The 15,342-nt window shown below is 35.8% G+C and overlaps 1 protein-coding gene across 5 annotated transcripts in view; it reads right to left on the bottom strand.

Annotated features, from left to right (window-relative positions):
- The window catches only part of LOC108743243, a 46,079-nt gene that overhangs the window by 10,875 nt on the left and 19,862 nt on the right, over positions 1-15,342 (bottom strand). For 4 of the 5 annotated variants that reach the window (XM_018478719.2, XM_018478723.2, XM_018478722.1 and 1 more), the window contains exon 4: positions 1,842-1,975. In XM_018478719.2, coding sequence (XP_018334221.1) covers positions 1,842-1,975 — 134 coding nt within the window. Of the gene's footprint in view, positions 1-1,841; positions 1,976-5,042; positions 5,136-15,342 lie in introns of those variants that run through there. The other variant, XM_018478724.1, reaches the window with a different exon arrangement.

Raw genomic sequence — 15,342 nt, 5'->3', positions numbered from 1 at the left:
TATTCATCGTGTTGTTGCAAAAAAGTTATCATTCAACGAATCTAAATGTAGTAAATCCAGTCGATCTTTCACTAAAAATGTTGGCGCGGATTTGGAAACTTTCGACAGAAAATATGAACAGATCGAAAGCGTTGAGGACAAAAGGAAAATCAGTGACCGTGCTGATGTTTATTACAGTACACTTGGGAAAAGGGCTGTCATACGACGGCGCCGCGACGGCGACGCCGATGCTGGCGTTCCTCAAACGAAAGACGACGTTTTATATTATGAACACCAGCAGTAGAAAGCAATATTGTACGAATTGTAGAAATCAAATCGCTTGCTGATGAATATTCATTCGACATAAAATGACAATTCTGTAAACGATTTAATTTTCTTCTCTTCGAATTTAAATTGATGAAATTGAAAGGATTTTTGATACGTTTAACTTAGAAATTTAATTTCTCCATTAAATAGTGTTCCGGGATTGGCGAAATAAGGCCGTTATAGCAGACGAGGTATTATAAATCACCAGGTCCGAACAAAAGCTCTGATTATTCGCTATCACGATGTGATTATATCCGATAAAGGGCCAAAATTACGTTATACACACGAATGCCTTTACTTGTGCGTTAGTAAGATACAAAAACAACGGGAAGTATAAATAAACTAGAGGTATTGTAATTTTTGAGTTAATTGTCCCACGTCATTTTATGAATAAAGAAAATAAGCTGAATATTTTTAAGGGTTAACTTCCACCACCGTTTATATGAATTGAACGAAGAGGAAGTTAGACATCCACCCGAAACAAGGGTGTGATAAGTAAGGAGTTGGAAAGGGGGTCGCATAGTAACAGTTACGGTATAATTACCGAATGTCACTTTAATTAATAATTAAACCTTAACAACGCTTCGTTATCTCGACGTGTGACAATTTCATTCTGAATTACAACTAGATTGCACCCAAAGCGAACGAGCACTGGTAATGACAAGCAAAAGTCTTGGGTCAATTCCACCCTACAGCTTTTTTTTTACATAATCGCCCAGAACTGCATTTCGCCGAAATTACAAACTTTATCGCTGTTTTGTATATTATCGAAAATTAACGTATTAGGGGATGTCGACTTAAATAGAATTATCAAGTTTACTATCTTATCCTTGCAAAAATTGAAATTCCTTAACTACAAAAGGTAACGCTTGATTTCTTAAGCAGCGTTAATAAATTCCAAAATAATGGTGTAATGAGAAGTTTAAATATGGATTTCAATTGAAGTAAAATAATTTTAAAAATGATACAAACACCTTAGAAACTCTATAGAAAAAATACACTTCGTCCTTTTGTAATGGGCATTGTTTTAACGATCGTGGAATTAACCTAGGCAGTGCAAGTGCAAAAAAAAAATGTAACTCGTTATACATATGTGTAGAGACCGTACGTAGTACGTACATCGGAATTCGAAATCGGAACAAGTACTGATTTGATTATACATACAAATACGTACTGTACTCTTGTGTTTCACGTCTTCGTGTGTTAGTTAGCCCAATCAATCAATCAATCAATCAATCAATTAGTTTAGGGGGTGGAGTGGGAGACGTAAAGCAAGAGACATGTTTTCGACTCAATGAGCAGCTATTTGGAATGAGATTGCACCATTACTGTTTTTCACTCTATTTTTACTCTATCACATTACGCACTGCTTTCTACCAAGTGATTGACGTTTCCAATAAAATGATTAACTTTTACAAATCGAATAAAGTCTGTACAAAGTTAGTTACGACTTGCGTTCGTTCCTCTTTTACTACCTGTAACCACTAAATTGGTTCATATAAACAATAACTATCTATTATTATGTAACAACTCACCTAGTGAACTCGTTGGTGAGCAGCCTGAGTCGGGCCCGACATCGTGCCGCTTCCTGAAGCGCCTGCTTTGTCCGAGCTTCACTCTCTGCTCGAAGTCTCCGTTCTCGATCGGCATCCCTTTGAGATGATTCCCTCTGTAAAAAATTGAAAAACAATTTTAAATTTCTTTTTGCCAAAACATAATCTTTAGTTTTCATCGTCCCCACATATTAATACATACTACCACTAGAAGTCATTAATTTTGATAGTACTTAGATACAAAAATTAAATGTAACAAAAGTAAAATCATCACGGTGCAGTCATCAACAACTTTTTGACTACTATTCGTTTGGGTTTCTGCACACAGTCAGCCAGTAGTCGCTCGATATCAAAGGTGAAAAGTTATTCAAGGCGTCTCTTCGCCCATAAGCGTCGCGAAACCACTAATTAAACGACAGGCTCATTTTTTACCCTCCTTATACTGTAAAATAATGTAAAAGCTAAGTAACATTTTACTTCTAAAACTGCTTTAAACCATAAAATACACTATTGATTGGTTCACTCTTAAATAAAACTTCAGCTTAAGTTCCTATAAACGATAATTATCAAAATTAATCGTTTTTAATTTGTTACGCTATCTTCAACTATTCAGATATGCTTCAGTTTTAGCGGAATGATCTGGAGTAGATTATTAATTGCAGACCTAAACTACTCATCGTTGGCAATTAATTAATTGTACTCATTGTCAGTAAGATGAATAGTTTGAATGTTCTCAACAAGTTTCCGAAGGATTATGAACCTCAAGTATCAAAACTAACAAAGTTCATCTTCTCCGTCGGTTGTACATTAACTTTCAAAGTACAGTTCTTAAATTCTGAAAAGATTTTCAGCTAAAATACAATTGGTTAGCTAATTTTGTAGAAAATCCGTTAAACTATCTAAAACATTAAAATTTGATCATTATAGATCACTAATTCTGAATCAAAAAATGTAATTGCTGATCATGTCATCAGTATTTTTTAGGGGTTTAAATTAAATTTAATTTACTTAGAATTAGTTTCCTATTTAGTGAACGTATACACATTTTAATTATGACAAAAACTCGTCCTTATTCGGAAGTAGTAAGGGTTGATATTTTACTGTGTAATCAGAGAAAGTGCACCCGCGCACAAGCCTTCCCTTGCCTCCTTTGATCTTTCCTTTGTTATCCTTTCATTAAGAGGACGCACGCGGAGGGAGCGGGTGCTCTTGCTGATTGTATTCTTATTATACTGGCATTAATCTATTTCCTTGTTCGACGGATAAAGAGATAAGTCGATTAAACCAGGGAAGAAAACTTAACTTAAAATTAGTTTAGAACGCCATTAAATTACCGAAAAACAATGGGATTCCTAATATGCAGCCAACGTCCCTCTATTAAAGATTTAGTTGAAATGGCCGATAAAGTTTTCAAGGAACAAATTGCCTAAATTTTAATTTTGCAACCAAAAATATCAGTTGATAACAATAGCTATAACTACTGAGTGTTAGGCAATCGGATTTTACTGAGGGCGTTATTATTAATCCTTTCGAATTGGCGTCATTAGCTCGTTTATTTCCCTCTATAAACTGCTGCTAATCCAGACTGGAGAATAGCGACGGCAATAGGGCCGAAACAGCGAGAGAATTGTAATTCGACTAAATATCGACTAGTATAATTCCGCAGTTCGCCGGCTGCATTCAAATGGTCAATTTCGAATGGCGTCAACTTTATTGTTTAATTTATTATATATCGTTTATACATTGGGTATTGTTATCACAGAAGTCCCACAACAACCGGTGCGACCCACAACCGACGCCGACGCCGTTAGCTTTCAAAGGGGTTAATATATGGTTTTGGGACCGACATGCCGTTGGTTTACGACGATATGGCACAAGTAGATATCGAAATTTCTTGTTCGGTGCTCGCTTTCAAACCGAAAACAATTTGCATACTTTTACGTTAACTGTTCGTGAAATCCGCAGAACCTTTTAGTTTATATTTCCTTCGAGATTTCAATAATTAAAAAATAAAACGATTCTGAAAATTACCTTAGGTAGATATTTAAACTGATTTAGAACAAATACCATAATATTATTGAGAGATTGCGATCACCTTATCGACGATTTAACTAATCTAACGATAAATAGTAATGGCAACAACATACTCAACTCACTTGTAATATAAAAAATACGGTATAATAAGCTACGCTTGTATGCTTCGATTTCCTAACATGTACCAATTCACAATTACGGAAACAGTAAACATGACTTGATACATATACCACTCAACAAAGAACGTAGGAAATAAATGAAGGGTGCCACATAATAACAAGCATAAATAGGATCGGAACTCTTAATGCCAAAAATATTACCTAAACTGATTATAAATAATAATGAACCCCTTAATTAAAATTTGAAATCATTTCGTACCATTAGAAAAAACTCACTATAATACCAACTGTTAAATAAATAAAAAAAGGAGATTGAGAGGCTTTAAGTGTATATACGTAGAACCCCCAGCATGTGACATGACATGACATGACAGCTACAAAGGGTAGCCGATAAAACGGAAGCAGGCATCCTGCAGAATTGTCCCTTTTTACACGGGTATTTGCTGCAGCTTTATTGGGAAAACAACTTCACAAAAGTAAAACTCGTCAAGTGGCAGACGGTAACGTTTCAACAACTTAACGTAGAAACGTGTCAAATGCAGTATTATAAGTCTACTCATTTTTTAGAGAACATGAAGTAGGTACCTACAAAGATACTTGATCGGTAATTCACAATCAGTTTTAGTTTCATGTTTTCATCGTTCAGTTACTATAAAAAAATGATATCGAGTTTCCTGCATGGTTTTCATTTATACTGGTAGGTACAAATAAGCTATGTCAAGTACAACCATCTGACTGCAGGAAATAGCAGGGGTTGACAAACTGCAAACCATGATCTTGACAGGACAATGGACCATAGCGGAGAGTCCCGCGCTCACCATACCAGGACGCCGTACAAGGGTGGTCAAAAAACTACTTCCCTGCGACTAGCCGTGTTATTAAACGCTATCAGATACTATCTAACATGAATATTATGATTTTTAGAGGAACAATCCTTCGGGTTGGGCACTATTCACGTTTATCAACAACTTGGTAAAAAATTTAGAATAAGACAGTAGAAAACATGGGAATTAAAATTCCTAAAGATTACCTTTGTCATTAGTAGAAATAACACACACTTAATATGCAAAATAATTTGTGGATTTGTTTTTAGATTGCTAATAAACGGTCAGCATATTTTGAAAGGTTACAAAAACTGACATACTAGGTATTTGTTAATGTTACTTAATCCTGCTTAGAATTGTGTCACTGTCATATTTATAACTATTTCTCAATGGCTAGAGCATTATAAATACAAAATATTCTTCTTCAGCCTTCTAAGTGTTATTTTGAAGAGAATATTGTATTCTAACCTGTTTTGGCTCCAGTATTCGAAAACAACACTTAGGTACTTCTAAACTTCCAATTTAATTTCAAAGGGAAACAATATATTTTCAAGGCGGAAAGAGGGTAAACATGAATCTGACTCTCTTTTCTGAATAATATTCGACCTTCGATTTGTCAGAAACAACGATAGGATTATTATTTTCTTTATCAGGTGGAATAGGTGGTACACGACACCCCCACAAAACATTACATAGCAGCCAAATGCAGCGATTGAAGCAACTTTTATTTACTAGGTAGGTAGATGGTACCTACCATAAACAATGACCACACTAAATAATTGCGAGTTACTGGTTCAAGCCTTTTGGTACACCATTTTGCTCAATATAAATAATAAAATACCTCCGAATGATTTTAGACTTACGGGAAATAAAATTACGTTTTACGTTTCCTTTAACTATTCTTTTACAAGTCCGCTAGTGTAAATGTTGCCACCGTTTGCTTATCGGATTGTAAACAAAATATCAGTTAAGTAGTTTTTCGGGCGCTTAGAATAAATAAATATGCTTTTTCAAGTTGCTTCCCTTAAATATCCTTCGGCAATAACTTGACGCACCCTTAATTTTCCACGCCCGTGCTGTTTTTGTTTTCCTATCGCGCACAAGTTTGCAACACTACAACTGTCAGTGAGAGCCCCTTTGAGTCGCAGGGGTAAGCTTTGATCCCACGCAAAAACAATCCCAAAATAAATACTTACTTATTGCATCGCCCACGTTTCGAGTCACAAAAATAAAAATAATAATCGTAATTAAGACGAAATTTTATTCTTTTAGTTAGTAGGTATTACGTATTTAACTGGGTTTTATGGTATGTCTAGAAGTACAAAAGTTACTTTCATAGTCTGGTCGAAATCCCACGTATGTTAATTATGCAAGCTTTCGCCTTGCATTTCAATTAAAACTACTAACATAAATCACAAATGCACACAAGACATACATACATCTTTATGATTTTACGTGCTTTTCAGTGCCACACATACGTACAAACACAAGTAATTCGGAGGCATGTGTTTGTACGTATGACTTCGTGCAAGTGTGATGTCGTAAAGAAGACACAAGGAACCAAAAAAACGGTGATCTTCAAAAGCGAGCTTTGATTTAAGCGAAGATTCCGAAGGGGCGGAAACGGTACATCACCGGAACTGCGAAAATATTCCGATGCGGAAATGGAAACTGCTCCGGTAGAGAATGAAAAGGTTTCGCTCTCATACTTACATATATACATATATGTACAAGCACCTGCTTACATTAATAAAATTTGACCAAAAAAATTACCTCAGGACCAAGATATTACCTAATACAACTTTGGGTCGCTCATTTGGCCTAACAAAAAGTAAAATTAAATTTTCATTTTTCCGTGTAGGTACTTGTAAAACTGACGTACAAATCATCAAATAATAAATAAAAGTGCTAGAGGAACACGAATGGCTAATTCAGCTGACCCAAGTCGCAATCATCTGTCACATGCCATCCACGTTCGGATTCGCTTGAGGGATAACATCGGGGACGACAACTTGGGAGAGACATGATTGGAAAATTCAATTTTACCGGCCTGACACAATAGAGCACTTGTTGCCGACGTTTCTAGATTCACTGGATCGAGGACCCTTGTATCTATCTCCTTGCTAAGGTCAAGGTTACAGTTTAGGTTTCAATATACCTTGCTATTTTTGCGTTACACTCATTAACGTTATATCCAGATTTAAAAGGATATAAACTGTTATAACGGATAAAACTAACTAAAACTATAAACTTTCTTGCTTATCTACTATAAACGAACCTGTTATAAACCAAGCAATTTTACCGTATTTGTATGCGAAAATTACCTCTTGATATGCGAACATAAAGGGCACATAACCTATTCAATAGTCCCCATTTTTTTTTTTCAAGTCTATTATACCCACCTCTAATCCGGTACATATTCCAGACCCTACCATACGCAAACTTTTTCGTTAGCATCATGCGTCCCCGTTTCTTCTCCTATTTTCCCCATCTTTTCCTCTAGATTGATTCGTGAATCACACGGATTATATTCCCACTTCAAAGTGGCCCGGCTCGTCACTGCTCCCTTTTATCCGGATTATTTCGATTGATATGTAAATAAAAAATGATGGGCGCGATCAAGCAAATGCTATTTTATGAACTAATAAATTTATATCAAGTCTTACACGTATGTTGTAAATGAAAGACGAAAAGAAAATTGGATGAATATTAAAGTGGAAAATGAAAATTAGCAAAAAAGGCAATTAACAACCCTTTTCGAAATAGAGCCTATGTTAGACCGAGTGGATACCAGCTAATTATCACATCACTTTATCTGATGGAGATCCAAGGAGACCGTTAGAAAACGAACACTGACTGATTGTCATTTAATCACCGATGCCCACAAATAGTGTAGATGGGGATTTCTTTGGCTAAATTCCATTAAACAAAGATGTTTCCCTTAGCACACGTTATCCTGAAGTTATGAATATCACATTAGTCTGGGAAGAAAGCTATTAGCATTTGGTACCATTCCCTATCCCGTTGGGACAAGGATTTGTGTAAATATCGCCGGGGATATATCTACTTAAATACGGAATAATTGATTATGTTTGAACGAAGCTTTATTCTGTATATATAATAGGTATCCACCCGCTACTAGATATCACAGGGATGAAACCCTGAGCCGTCGTATCGGTTTAGATTTGCGTTATTTCTCCAGCTTTAGTTCCCGTGTCAGCTGAGAGCGCTGTTTGAGTTAGAAAAACGTTTCTAGACGTTATATTAAGGACGACTGCTATTGTTAAAACAGGGTGCGTGGAATTTACGATAAGCCGCAGGTGTATCATATCCGAGCGGTCGGATTTGTAAACAGTGATAAAGGGGTAAGTTTGTCAAGACAACGGAAGTGGCAAGATTGTAATGCGGGCGAGATGGCTGACTGAAACTTCCAAGTCAACACTGGAAAAATAATGCTTTCTTGTACATGGTATCCATTGTTTATTAAGTGACATTTCTGAAAGAACTGGAAAAACGATTTTCCTCCAAATAAACGTTGTTTAGGCAACGCGTCCATTGTGTGCTGGCGGAAGTTATTTGAAGGTTTCCCTCTTTTACAGTATTGTATTAATTAGAAACTGTTTCTTTTTCAATTTCTGTTATCGTGCCACTGTAAAGGGAGTCCCGCAGTTTCAATAAAGTGAGAGACATAAAGTGATTATTCTGACCCTTTAGAATTCTCTTGATTAAACTGTTTGTAATTTGAAACAAAACGAAGACAATAATAATTTAATTTTCGGTTGAATATAAGTATAATTTGTAATTACATACTTGGTGTCCTTAGGACTTTAACTACATGGGAACACTGGCACAGGTCCAGGCACCATGTAAGTAGCCTCTCTAAGCTTTATGAACCTTCACCTAATATGAAGCAGGCTTGTTTTAAAACTAATTTCATTATAACTGCATTGCCTTGGCTCCTTTTCAAACCGACTGCATCGAGAACCTATATATAATCCTTCTTGTAGGATGGTCATCATTACTTGTGAAGACAAATTTTTATTGTAGTTTTTAGGAACCGAATGCATTACTATTTACTGAGTTATTCGCGTAAATTACTAATTCGTGCTATTCTTGTTACATTATATTCCGACTGTCATTAAGTAAAAATACATTAATGTAATTTATAAACGAGCTTTGAGTAATTTGTCCAGTAGAAGCAGAGCTTTTGCAATTAATACGGGTTCCGAAGAGTTCGAAGTTCATCGCGCTTTGAAATCCTCAATCACGGAGTAATTAACAAGCTGACCGTATACACATGCACATCATTTAATTAATTTTCAGTCAAATGCGACAAAACTTGAATAGATTATTTTGTGATGCCGTTTTAATGTAATATTTTTCGTTTTTCTGTTTCCTAGGTTCATTCATGCACAAATGGTAAAAAAGCGGTGAAACTTAACTGAGAATTTTTGGACTTTCAACGTTCGACTCGTCATCCCTTAACGTTACTCCCCTTTTATTTGTCGCAATTCCCAACTGTTCGTAATAAGGCTTAACGTAATACACTTTTCGTCACGCTTCGTTTGCCAACCTTAAATAGCAAATACGTTAATACATTAACCCACGACGCAGATGCAAATTTTCAACTGGGAAACAGAAGGGCTCTGCTTCTCGATAAAACCGTACTTCTTTCAAGAATTTTCCGCGTTTCACATTTTCTACCATCAATATTTGCTCACTTCACAATTACCTCTAACGAATTATTACAATATATGGAAATATCAATAAATACTTCATACTTATAAGAAGAAATAAACTGTCTTTGTAAACTGTCTTAAACTAAACGCTTTAAATTACATTTAATGGACTTATTGACCTTCGGTTCTGAACTAGCCACTAGTGTATAAATTGTTAACGATAGATTTTACTTTAAAAAATTTACCTTAACAAAGGAGATTTTTTTCTAATTAAGGGGAAACTTCTAAATTGGCGTACTTTACCTTTGGTGGCCATATCTTGTTACAAATCCTCTGGCCCGAGCATGAACCAGGTAGAAAGAATTCCGGGATTTAATTTTTGTCGTTATCCTTTCGGGTCCTGTTTCGTATTACATATAATGATACCCTCGTTCTTTCAAAATTTCGTAAATATTCAAAAACACGAAACAAAAAATATTCATACGACAGTCATAGTTACATTGTTAATAATTTGTGGCAAATTCTCGGCAAAAAAGGCGATCGAAACCGCAATAGGCACTTAAAGGAAAACCACATCACAACGAAACTTTTCATATTTTTATACGTGCATGATTCAAAAAAAGACACCAAAGAATAGAAAAGACGTAAGGGTGGTAGGGAAATATCTGTTACAAAAAGGAAAAAGTTGGATTCAATTGAAGTTATAAACACAATGGTGGATGTTTCAACAACAACAACAACAACAAAAGATATTCCACTTACGCGACTGGTCTTAGTAAGATTAGTTCCCATTCATCAGTTACAAAATGTATAATTTTATACAACTTTACTGATACAATCCCCCATCAAACCAAACGTCGTGGACAAATTTTTCTCCCTACAGTGGCCAGATTCTCTTGAATCGAGAGACAAAAAGAACTCGACGTCAGCACTCTCGCTCTCAATGACCTCAGCGTCGAGGTGTCTTAATTATACGAACGATCAAACATTTCGACGATTTTCCACGACGGAACCAACAAACGAGACGGTCAAACACCCTCTGAAAAGCACCAACACACGACACCACTTACGACCTAACTTTTCTCCCAAATTTACCACCCTCTCTTGCGATTCGACATCGACTCCCACTTTCACTATCGATAAATGCGCAAGCGTCCCGACGCCCGTAGCCGCAATGTTGTGTAGCCAGACGCGTCGCGTCGCGTAAGGGGTTATTTTATTTTCTCGGTTTTTCCAGTTTTGGAAAAGCGACGTACGTAATCATTTATTTGCATTGGCGCCAGGATCCGAGCTAAAATTTAAAACTTTTCTAATCCTTGAATACCAGTGCGTACATACCCATATTAAAATCCTATTAAAAAGGACCAAAACGGTTTTTAATTCTCTTTCGCTTATACAAACAATTGCATTGTCGTTTGCTTATATTCTTAATCTTTTTTAATTTAAAGCTTTTTGCATTTTAATAGTCCAAATGTTTTTATTGAAACTCTACCTAATGTTTCGACGTCTTACTCTTTATCACAGCATCTACATTGAATGATGAGGAACAATGGAGAAATTGTGTGAGAATGAGCCAGTTGATTTTTAAAAAATGTTAAATTGCAAATAGAAATTTACGTATATTTCAACAGACACGAGAACATAACGATACGAACGATTTAACCGAATAAGTTTTCCCGGAAAACCGTTGCCGAGAAGGACCATTTTCGCAGGCTAGCAATAAAATAAAAACAAATTGAGATTTAGCAAGTTTGAGCGTCTTGACACAGAAAACAAATGACACGCAAGAAGAAAGGAAACACGAATCTGATTCCTTTTCAACTTCTCTTATGGATTATAGGTCACCTATCATCACGCACCTCCATTCCTTCCTATACTGAGCCAATTTTGTCATTTTCTTTAAACTTGAACATCCAGATCCCTAATAATTTGCGATTATTCCTGTTCTTCCTTCTAATATGTCTCCAAAAGTATCCTACCATCCTGACTTTCCCTTTTTCTACTGACTTCCACAATGCCCTTTATTTTAAAACCGTAATACTTCCTCATTTCTAAGTTTTTCTATTCACGCCATTTTCATCATCTGTCTATCTATAACACCTTGCTTTTACGTCACCTATGTGTACATATTGAAATAAATACCTAAACAGTCGGGTAACCAAAATTTCTGCAAATGAGCTGGTTTTGTTTTCTTTTAGCAAAAAAATACTTATACATTTGTATTAATGTACGTTTCTGTTGCGGCTTAAGCTTTTGGAACAGCAAAAGCAACTTTATTGTTTGTGTCAGTCTCCTGTATAGATCGCGCCATTCTGGCACCGGGATAAGCTGCATCGTTGCCATTATTTGTTGGAAAATCGGACAGTTCTGTTTACAAAATAACTGAGGCGTCAGCAGGTCTTAAGTCCTAGATATGCTGGATACATGTAACTGTGTCAAAAAATGATATTACTTATATTTTTCTTAATGCCTTTTATCGACGAAGCATTTGCGTAACATAATGCTGTCCGCTCGGCTATCAAAGGCTTTTAAATTCTGAACAAAGTAAAACTGAGGAAAGCATTTATCAAAGTTAAGATTATAAAAAAAAATCGCAGTAACTATATACAATAGTGGTACAACTATTTAGTAATGTCATCTACTGAAAAAATGAAATAAAAAAATTGCTTTTCATTTAATGCCGTGGCTTCCATACAAAAGACTGACTTATTGGGGGTGCTGAATTCGAATAAGTGGAAAACTGGGAATTTTTACTAGAATAAGTAGGTACACGTACGGGACGCCCTGCACACAGCATGATGAGAAATATCCTCACGTAGGGTTTCCATTTCCAAAAATACAAAGATATAAACACGAACACGTGAAACGTGCTTGGTTTGTTATAATTGTTAGCATGTTACTGTTTTAGTGCTGATGCACTGTACAGTTGTGTAGATTGGTTTGTTTTTCACTGTTTGCAAATAAATATCGTTAACAGAGAAGTTAGATCGTTAAACACCGAATTAATAGATTCTGTTCAAGTTCGTTAAGTCTAGAGCATAAGCGCTCTTTAAAATAACAGTCACGCTTAAACGATCAAATACATACGCAGTCATGAGTAAGACATAAAACAAAACATAGCATTCAGATGCATCTTCACCATTAAAATCGAATGAAATGAAACTGAATTAAAACTAACTTCACAATATTAATTGGGTACCTAACCTTACGGTATTAATGAAAATCGGCAATAACGAACAAAATCTTCAGCACCCTTGTGTTCTTTATAACCGAGTTCGACCGGCACAGTTACATGCTAAAAACACCTTTAGACTTTGTTGGAGCCAAGCATCAGTTTATGTGTTTATCTACTTTGTTGTGGTAAGGGTCCCTTGTGTTTCAAAATTACCGTCCATTAACGCCAGAAAGTGTTGATCGTTTGAATAAAAAGCCAATAAAGTTTCTTAGCAGATGGTGTTACGTATAAAAAAAATGCTATTCTCCCCAACCGTTGCATGTTTTATAAAAATTAGAAAACTTACCTTATACCTACTTCTGAAACCGCAATGTAAAATATCGGCTTTTATTATAAAAATAATAATCCCTAACGTTACGTGTACTTATTTCGACTTTTGTAACACAATTTCGTCTTATGTGCATCCATAATTGTCTGCGATGTATTTAGTTATCATTTTTTCTAAGAAACCAGTTAATTTCGAAGAAGATACAATAATAAAACATTAAAGAAGATGATTAACAATAAATGAACTAAACTTAGTATCGACGATGTAACCTGAAGAATATGTTTTGCTAGTGTACCTATCTACAAACGAGCTACTATATTGTCTTTTGAACAGATAAATGTTTTGGGTCAACGTGTAAATTATTGTTTATCTTTACAATTTGTCTGGACTGGTTTTCTTTGCTGGTCCGCTTTTAACCGATTACAAAGGCATACATAATAAATTATTGTGTTCCTTACACAATTAAAATTAGAAAAGGTTAGAAATGAAGAGGTTTTAGACAGAATAGCAGAACAGACGACTATAGAAGTCAATAAAAAATAGGTGAGATTGATTGGTAAGACACCTTCAAAGGCATGAAGGTCAAGTCAGAGACATCTTAGAGGCAGAAACGGGAGTTAGGAGGGGTAAAGATAGGCTTAGATTAGATTACTGTTCGGAAATAGTTAAGGATGTGGGCTGTTCTAGTCTTAGGGAAATGAGAAAGTTAGCTGAGGATAGGAAAGAGTGGAGGTGCATGTCCAACCAGTCTTGGGACTGACGACCTTATGATGATGATACACAACTGTCTTTATTTTATTGCTCCTCTTCTATCAAAGTCTTATTGTACCTTTAAAGGCAAAAATTTTATGATACGCAATCACTCATTCAATTATAAATTTCTGTTTAATAAATTAATTCTAGTATGTACTTATGGGAAAGTTTTCGTGGGAATGCTTCCAATGAATGGCAGGTGTCGATTATCGTTCTCGCTTCATTGATGTGGAAAGCAAGTGCGAGAAGGAAAAAGAGATAGAAACAGCGGACGATGAAGGATAACTGTGGAAGGGTATAACGACGTTGGCTGTAGTTCATGTTTATCCCGGGCAGAGTAGAGAAATGCCGCAAGACGACATCTAGAAAGTGCCACCCTCCGACACCCGGCGTCGGGATGCCTCCTACCGATGGCGCCAAACATTTTTCCGATCAAAACGTTGTCAAACCGCAAAATATGCTTTCGTTTGCTCAACGGATAATAATAACATGCAGAGGCTACGTTATCATGATTTATTTTACATAAAACAAAATATGAAATATAACTGAGAAAAACAAATTGCAAAGAAACCGAACTGATAAGAGACGTTTATGATATATACGCGTTCATGTAGGGAAGGAATTCCAAATACGGACGGGGTTTTATAAACTAGCGAAAAAAAAAATCACATTGTCCTATTATTTGCCATTTACCTTTTTTGCATTTAAATGAGAAGCGTCGCGTTCGCGGAGTTATTCTCTTTTGAAGTTTGTCGTTGACAAGGATTTCATGTAGACAAAAGAGGGTGTAGTGAATATAATTACGTATAATGTATTTGTAATGTGTCCACGCACACATCTACACATTCGTTCCTCCCCTTTCTCCTGGTGAACGCTATGATGAAACCTTTTAAATTAAAGAGTAATCCAGTTGGTAGGAACAAGTGTTTATGGAGGGACGATTGCCTATTGCTTCCAAACTTTTTTTTAAATATGAACAAAGCAACGTTCTTCGAAACTATCAAAAAATTACGACAGCAGAAGTTGGCTGACAGACAGAATATGAACGTCTGTAAATTTGAGTGCCTGCGAATCGTGAATCATTAGTGTCATCATTGTCGCAAGGCATTTTAATGGTAACAAACCCGGAATGCAACTGCATTTACGTGTAATGACACGCATTCCTTGGACCAAGTCTTTGATCTCACTACAGCTGAAAGACTTGTATATAAAACTTGCAGCTCGTCCATAGGAAACTGCGTTACGTTCTACAGGTTTATTTCGGACGCAGGAATTGAGCAAAATGAGCAATATGCAAACTACGAACGGTGTGTTAGTATACATTACATATTCACAAGCACCTACCTACAAACTAGTTGTAATAGCAGCATAAACCGCTTATAAAGAACTGATAAAATTTTTGTCGACATCGCATATTACCTAGATTATACCATACCTACTATACCAATTGCGAACAAACACTATAAACGGAGTCGTTAAAAAAAAAAAAATACCCACGCACTCATTATTTTATAAAGGTTCATATCGCCGCCGTATGATTTATTAACGGAACCAATTTCGAAATCTTAATT

The sequence above is a fragment of the Agrilus planipennis genome, unplaced genomic scaffold (genome assembly GCF_000699045.2).
Source record: "Agrilus planipennis isolate EAB-ADULT unplaced genomic scaffold, Apla_2.0 scaffold369, whole genome shotgun sequence".
NCBI lineage: Eukaryota > Metazoa > Arthropoda > Insecta > Coleoptera > Buprestidae > Agrilus > Agrilus planipennis.
This window is presented reverse-complemented; position numbering and strand designations above follow the sequence as displayed.